At 34.8% G+C, this 8,510-nt stretch overlaps 1 protein-coding gene across 5 annotated transcripts in view; it reads left to right on the forward strand.

Annotated features, from left to right (window-relative positions):
• The window catches only part of ppp1r1b (protein phosphatase 1, regulatory (inhibitor) subunit 1B), a 61,620-nt gene extending 54,754 nt beyond the window's left edge, over positions 1 to 6,866 (forward strand). For 4 of the 5 annotated variants that reach the window (XM_030141144.1, XM_030141142.1, XM_030141143.1 and 1 more), the window contains one exon: positions 3,266 to 6,866. In XM_030141144.1, the coding sequence (XP_029997004.1) occupies positions 3,266 to 3,438 (173 nt within the window). In that variant the 3' untranslated portion in view covers positions 3,439 to 6,866. The remainder of the gene's footprint in view (positions 1 to 3,265) is intronic. The other variant, XR_003936045.1, reaches the window with a different exon arrangement.
• The last annotated feature ends 1,644 nt before the right edge of the window (positions 6,867 to 8,510 follow it).

Consider the following 8,510-nt stretch of genomic DNA (forward strand, 5'->3'; position numbering starts at 1 on the left):
ACATTTTTCTTTTCCAGTCAAATCCTTGTCCATTCTCCAAATCTAAACTCTTCATCTAGTCTAGTGACAGATCACCATGGCAGTACATTTGTTTGTTGTACATCCCTAAAATGAGCCCAGGATAGTCCAACGCTAAAACAATAGTTCCACCTGCTACATGTTCTAACCTGAAGAAAAAAAATAACACCCAGGAGTGTTCCAACATCCCGCCTGGCAAGCCCTCACACCTCCCCTAGGGGGCCTGCCCCACAGTTTGAGAACCACCGTTCTAAGGTAACAAAAACATGATTCTTAATTTCAGGTGATAATATACTAATGAAACCATAGAGCATTTTGACCCTTTAATCTGAACCAATGTGTTAAAACACTAAAATCACACAATAAGAGCTGATTTAGGCAGCATGAGACAGGAAACTCCTGTGTTTTGGGGGGTAAAATGGACATTTTTGTCAAAAGAGTCTGTTAGCTTTAAACAGAGCAATGTAATGGCTTCAGTTCTCAGTCAGAAATAACTCTCTGATGGCAAAGTAAAGCAATAAACACACTGATTATTTTAAGTCGGCCCTTTTTTTAGTAGACTATGAACAGCAGTAGATTGCTCAGCTTCTCTGCCAGGACAGTCTTCATCTCCAAACTGGGTGCTGTGTGCCAACTGTCATCTGCAGGAGGTAATAAGTACCTCATACAATCCCCACTGTAGAAACTGGGCTAGCCCTTTAAAAGCTGGAAACGAATGCCTACCACGAATAAAATCTAAGTCAGTCTATAATTAGCTTTTACAGTTTATTAAAGCAAAGGCAGGTGAGACAGACTCGGAGTCGGCCATGGAAGAATATGAAGGGTTTAGTTTTTCCTCCACTTCTGTGTGCAGTTTTTGTTTTGTTCCTTTCCTTCATATTTATCCAAGTATCCTGTGAACCTTTAGCATAATTTTACACTTCCCTCCTCAATGTTGTTCCAATTTAATTAGTCATTGCTAGAATTTGTGCTTGAAGTGTGTTATGATAAATAATATGTAACAACAAAACCCCAGATTAGCCTTAAACTTAGGAAATAGGTCTTTTCAGGTGCAACTGATATGTAATTACAATCACTCAGCAAAAATCTACAACAGAAGCAAATCATGGTTATAGGAGCTATATGAGGTATTTATACTTTTAATTATGAAAAAAGGGCCTAAAAGTATCATTAGTGTGTTTACATATTATTATGACAAAGACGTCAGTGAACTAGTTTGCAGAGATATGAACTGAATATATGTAGAGCCATGGGTTATATGGACTTATGTGACCACTAGAAGAAGTAGTGAACCACCAAAGTATCAGAAAGTGATCAGATGGGATGAGAACCACCAAGAAACAACATTTAGAATCAAAGATAGTAACAAAATGACCAAATCTAGAAGCATTGTTGTTCTTTTCACCACTGGACACAGCTCTAAATAAAAAGAATGGACTTTGATGCTGAAATGGCAGTGTTTCTTCTATAAGGGTGAGTTTGATTATGAGGCTTATGAAGGTATAAAATTATTATGGGATGTTATTATCTTTGTTAAGTTGTCATTTGTTGATCCGCGGTTCAGACTAAACTGTGACAGTTTTGACCTTGTTTGGATGATTCCAAACAGATCTTTAATGCAGCTATAGACAACACAAACCATACAGAAAACAGAGGTGATCTGTGGTTTTACTGTGGCTGTTTTCTGTCTAAAAACAGAGCTAAGCTATCAGAGCTATAATGTAAACTATCAGCACGATACAGCACTTGAAGATTATTATACAGTATTATTTCGACAGTCAATGAGTTAGGGCCGGACATATCGATCTAAACATCGATAGTATTGATACCAAGATGGGTTTCGGATCGATATTAGCGTGATGAGATTGATACTTTTGTTGCGGTTTCTCTTCTAATTCTCTTCTAAGCAAATTACTTGAATTTCCTTACAGAGTTCATGTGAGCACAGCTTCTCTCCAAATCTGTGCGTCTGTGCAAACAGTGCACCTCTCTCTCTCTCTGCTGCTCTCTCTCAGCCCCCCCCCACACACACACACACACACACACACTCTGCCGTAGAGTGGAGAGTCAGAGCACTGACTGAGAGCAGCCCGTGATGGCAGAGAGAAAGAGAAGTGTTGTGTGGAGTTTATTCACTGTAGCTGACAGGAAAACTGCCACATGTGATGTGTGCAATAAAGTAATTTGCCACTGTAGTAACACCACAAATTTGAAAGGAGAATTATTTTATTATTTTTATACTGTTAAATTGTTTAATATTGTAGTTAGTTAATACAAAAAAAACATGTTTATTTGCCTAAAATGTTTGTCCTGTGTTTCATTAGAATCATAATCAACTAACTAAAAGCAAAATCAGAAAATAATTCAATAATCATGACATTTCAAGTAAAAAGTATCAGTATCGGCGATACTAGCCTTGTATTTACTTGGCATCAGACTGATACCAAAATTCCCAGTATCACCCACCCTTTACACAGATGTGTTTAAACAATTATCTTTATTCTTTATTTGGTGAGTGATACAGTCTGTGGATACATAGTGGTTTTGATCCTAAATGTGATCTGGTTCATTACCTCCTTCACTGGAATATCAATACTACATATAACCCCTTTAAGATTTCAATAATGATTTCGATGAATGTCATTATAAAAGCAGACGATCCACGATGGCTGAAAAAACTTGGCACGGAAACTATGAGGATTTAAGGCCTTTGAGTGCTAACACCTCCAGTGTCCAGACAGACAGATATGATCAATCAGAGCCAAAACTTTGATATTTCCGACAATGAGTTGCATCTGAACATCTGCGAATTGAAAACCTGCTCCATAAACTCCCCTATTATCTTTGGTTTGGTGCAGAAAATTATGGGTTTTTAATCTCCATTATGTCACATGAGAACAGTTGCATTTCATTCAGAATTATTGCTCTGTCAACCCAGATGACAGGCTCTCTGAATAAATCCCTTTGTGGCATCCTGGTGAAATACAAAGTACCCAGAACAGGATGTTGAAAGATCTTGATTGGGTCTTTTGATTACAGCTCAAATGCTCTTTCAGTCGAGCAACGCAGTTCAGTGCGATGACACCGAAAACTACAGAAAAACAAAAGCTTAATCAGGTCGTTTGTCACAAAATTGGTATCTGATGGAAACCTTTAGTGCCTTAAAAGTATCAGGTAACACATGGTTGAAACTGAACCTGGGTGTTATGGTTTTATCCGCCTTTAACGCCGCTTTTTGTCTCCTCAGATCACCAAGAAACAGCGACCACTGAGCAGTCAGACAGGTTTTCCAGCATGAGAGAGACATCCAAGCAGATTCCAGCAGCACAGGAGGAAGAGGAGGAGGAAGATGAGGAGAAGGAGGAGAGGGTGGACAAAATCAAGGAAACGACAGAGGAGAACAATCGGGGGAGTAACTGAGACATGGGGGGAGGAGATGGGGAGAGTAAAGGGTTTTTTTGGTCAAATGGTTAAAATCTGCAGAACTTGTGAACAGGTGATGAAATTGGTTTGTTGTTTTGTTAAAGTTGAGAACGAGCGAGCAAAGGTTTCTGTACTTTCACCTCCAAACAGACGGATTAAAGGGAGGACAGAGGGGAGTGTGTGTTAGTGCTTTATGAGGAGGTGAGGAGTGATGTACCGACAGAGCAGACTACAGACGCCACTTTGGCCCTAATGTTCCTTTGTTTATCATAAGACTGGAGGGCTCAAGGTCAACATTGGCCCAAACCTGCGCCCCCCCCTCCCCCCTCCCCCCTCCCCTTCTACCTTCATGCTTCTGCACAGAGCTAAATGTTCCTTAAAAGAGGCTAATACTTGCCAGACAAACACAATCACACCCAAGGCACACATTAAATAAAAACTTTCTTTTATGACCCTCTTAAAGTACTTGAAAGTCCTTAGATTATGTGTTTTGGTAAATGTCAAGTCACATTCTGATTTGCAACATTGTCATTGTAGAGTCCTTTAGTTTAATATGCATTTACTGCCCTCTAGTGGCAAAAAGATGAAATTACATGTATGAAGTTGCACTCCAGTCAAAGATCTATGGACATCAAATATTTGCAGCTTAAAAATGACAGATGAGAACAGAAGATGTGTTTAAAGACCCCCCCCCCAACATTTTTTTTTTCTAAATTTATCCTTTATTTTATCAGTTTCTTACAGACACAACCAAAGCAGTTAGTCAGATAACATTAAATTATCTGCACAATCAATTTGCGACAGGCATTTTTCAGCAATTTAGTTTTTCATTAACTGTAATATTTGACTGACATTGTGCAGAATAATGTCAGTGTACATTTTCTCACATTTATTTACTGAAAAGATAAATTTTTCCAGCAAAAATCTGAATTTAGGACCTAATTTACGGTCAGATCCTGATTTACTCTTTAAAGACCCCCTTCCCAACATTTCTTTTGTCTACATTTACCCTTTATTTTATCAGTTTCTTACAAAAACAATAAACAATCAGACAGAACCAAAGCAGTCAGTCAGATTACATTAAATTATCTGCCGTATCAATTTGCGATGGGCATTTTTCATGAGTTTGTGAACATTTATTAGGTTTTCATTAACTTGTCATTGTGCAGAATAATGTCAGTGTAGGTTTTCTCACATTTATCTACTGAAAACAGAAATTTTTCCAGCTAAAATCTAAATTTAGGACCTAATTTACAATCAGATCCTATTTTTTTCTTTAAAGACTCCCTTCCTAACATTTCTTTTATCTGAATTTATCCTTTATTTTATCAGTTTCATACAAAAACAAACAATCAGAACCAAAGCAGTCAGTCAGATTACATTAAATTATCTGCAGAATCAATTTACAATGGGCATTTTTCATCAATTTGTGAACATTTATTAGTTTTCATTAACTTGTCAGGGAGCAGAATAACATTAGTGCAGGTTTTCTCACATTTATCAACTGAAAAGAGACATTTTCTCAGCAAAAATCTGAATTTAGGACCTAATTTATAATTGGAGGTGAAGTTATTGAGACACATGACTTAAGTTCAGCCACAATTTTTAGGACTCCAGACCTACTTGACAAACACTGATGAAAACCCAGACTGAAATTTGACTTAACTTGACGTCATCCTGCTTAGAAACACATTGAGTCTTCAGTATTTATGGCATTAAAACCACAGGAGAAGTTCAAAGACATGTTATAGTAAAGACAAGTGATTGGAGAAGTTTCACATCAATTGTCTCAGTAAAAGTATTAATACAAACAATGAAAATACTCCACTGTAATAAAAGTACTGCATTCCAAAACTTTTTCAATTAAAAGTAGACTATATATATTATGTTTAATCAGGCAGCTGTAGTTAAAGAGTCAAAAAGTAAAGGGTTCATAGTGAAATAACTTAAATTCCACCCCTGTAACTAATGCAGATGTTTTAAGGTACTATTCAGTTTGTTTTAACTGTGATATTCTTATTCAAAGTGTCACTCCCTTTGGGGTTCATGCTCATAAATAATGCTTTCATTTTTCATGTAGGACCGACCAACCATCAGAGCTTCATTTTTTTTTTTTTTTATTAGGCGTTTTTAAGTTATGTTAAAACACAAAAACAAAGGCTCAGATGTGTGTAATAATTAATTAATTAATTAATTAATTAATTAATTAAGTAGCCAGTCCTTACTTAAAGGGGTTATATTTTGCTAAACCCACAAGTTTGAATTTGAACTACAGAACTACAACTACTGAAGATATTTCGCCTTTGTTTTTTTATAACAATTTTGCACCAGTATCATGTTTTTTTACTCCTTTCTTTATCTGATTTAAACCTGCATTTGCTTATTGGTTTTAATTTGAGACTAAATGATGCATTTGATGTCCTTAGAGTTTTGACTGGTCGTGTACACTCATCAGATATTTTTAACGGAATCAAAAAAAAAAAATCACTTTTTGTCAAAATAATTGTGTGTATTTTGTTCAAATCCTCGAGCACAGTGGGTGCATGTGTGTGGTTACTGCATTAAAATTTCAATTAGGACTTTCTGTAGTTTCAGGATGTCTTCAAATTCACATTTAAAGGGTGACGCTACCTCTATCGTCTTAAAATATCACAGACGTTTCCTCCACACACTTTGAACTGACACAGGGAATCACAGTTTTAATTTTCAATCTTTCCAATATTATCGACTCGTTTGGGATTCCCTAGATTCCCTTTTATACGTTAACTCTTTTCTATTGTTGTTATCTTTGTAATTGTTCGCTCATGATTTGTACGTCATGAATCTGTTGTAAAAGCTATTTTTCTATCCAAGGGCCAGTGTATGAGTAGCTCAGCTCTATCCTGTTTCTACTGTTGTTATTTGAGTCTAAAATTACACAAAAGCCTGCATTTTACAGGCAGCTCATGAAACCAGGTCCTGTAGTTACTGTTCGACTGACATTTGAGCCAAACAGTCACTACACGGCCTCTCTGTAGTGTTTTTAAGACAGTTGATCTCTTTTCATGGAAGTCAACAATCATCTGAACTATTTCCAGTCTGTCTACTTACTTCGTTTCCAGTTTAGATTTAGAGACAGATTCTGATGCTTATCTATTAAGGTTGTGCCACAGGATGAATAAATCTCTCTGTTTGTATGTAACGGTGATACATCTGTCCAAATTAGGGGGTGACAGACGGACAGGTTTGTTTGTCCTCCTTCTCTGCTCTCTGTCTAACCTCCCAAGAAGAAAAACAACCATGGAAAGACATGTACGAACTTTTATGCTTAACTGTCTTTATTTTTTTCTTTTATTTTTCCATTCTCTTGTTTCTAAATGTGATGTGGTTGTTTTAAAGCAATGATAACAAAAATAAACATTTTTCCTTTTCCCACCTTGAAACATGTTTGAATATATGTGTGTTGACTATTTTATTTTAATTTTTAAAATTTTAATTCCAAGCCTTGTGCAAAAACTAAATAAAAAAATCTTATTTTCTGGATTGCACAGCATCTGCTTTTTAAATTAATTGACTTTTATTTTTACTTGAATGTATGTTAAAAAAAAAAAAAAAAAAAAAAAAAAAAAAGAAATAATTGTTTAAAAGTAAACCCATTTTTTCATGCAATTAGGCCTGTGTGAAATTAGAAAAAAAAATACATAATATATCATTTGTTCAATTAAATAGCCATTTCTGAATATTATAGCCAAAACAATCTGTTTTCAAGTTCTTTTAATCATAATTAGTTCGGGTTTATTTTCTCTCCAAAACCTCAAGTTATTACAGATTATTCTCTTGTATCATTGGTAGTTGAGACAGTCGTGTGATATTATTGGATGTGTTAATTAGAAGCGTCGATGCACAATCAATGATATTTTTCTTCCTTTTGAAATAGAGGCGTTAGATACAAACTCCTTTATCAAAAGACAAATTTACACTGTTAAAGTTTGTTCTGAAAGTCTATAAAGTGTTGATTGTGTTTAGTTTTTGTGCTGATGCATCAGTGTAAATATCTTTATTTTATTTCATTATTTTATTTTGTTTTATCTCTAATAGCCTGATAATATTTAGTCTCTTCTACCTTCATTGACTTCATCTGCAGGTATTCACCTCCATATCTTTGGAGAAATGCATATTTATGATCTAAAAGGTTTGAGATGAAGTGCATTTCTTTTTTCTAGTAATGTTTACCTGTAACTGGATACACTCTGATGTATTTCAGATTATTTCTGTTTTGAATCAGCTGCATTTCATACCTGTACTTGATAGAAGGAGGCAAGGCAAGTTTATTTATATGTCTTATTTTGTGCCAAAACGCAGTTTAATGAGCTTTAGGCTACAAAAATAAAATGAACCTCCAGAGGTAAAAGTTCTTAAACAATAAAAGGTCAAACTATTAAAAAAAAATCTAAATACAATAAAAAATAGGACTGGGTACACAAAATCATAATAGAGAAGAATAAAAGTATTATAAAATAAATCTATATAAAAACTATTAAAAGAATAGAAAAATAGCAGGAAAAAAAGAGTAAAAGAGTGAAGCAGTGTAGAGAAATAACAATACTTACTAAAAAGCCTAAAACTAACAGTGAAGAAAAAAGGAATAAATCAAAGAAGACAAGATAAGATGGTTTATCATATTTAAACATAGCATACAAAGAAAATCTGGTTTGCATTAAAACGTACATTAAACAACACATGAGTAATGACATACAGTATATGTGCAAAACAACATGTGACAAAATAATACAGGCTATGATATAAAACACAAAAAGATGGAAGTCAAGTTGGGCCCTAGGAGTGACTAAAATCTTTGGGAATCCCACCCTGAACCCCAAACATATAGGCATGGACCGTGAGGATTATATAAAAACCACTTTATTCATTTAAGTTTGGTTAATAATGTGCAACTAAAGACATATAACAAAATATTATCTAGAAAATATAAAAACTTGACAATCAAAAATGTAATAAAGACTTACGTGAACCCTATACACAAATCAAGATATTCACTTAAAGAAATAAATTTAAAACATAAGAAAAATAAA

Source organism: Sphaeramia orbicularis, chromosome 8 (assembly GCF_902148855.1).
Source record: "Sphaeramia orbicularis chromosome 8, fSphaOr1.1, whole genome shotgun sequence".
NCBI lineage: Eukaryota > Metazoa > Chordata > Actinopteri > Kurtiformes > Apogonidae > Sphaeramia > Sphaeramia orbicularis.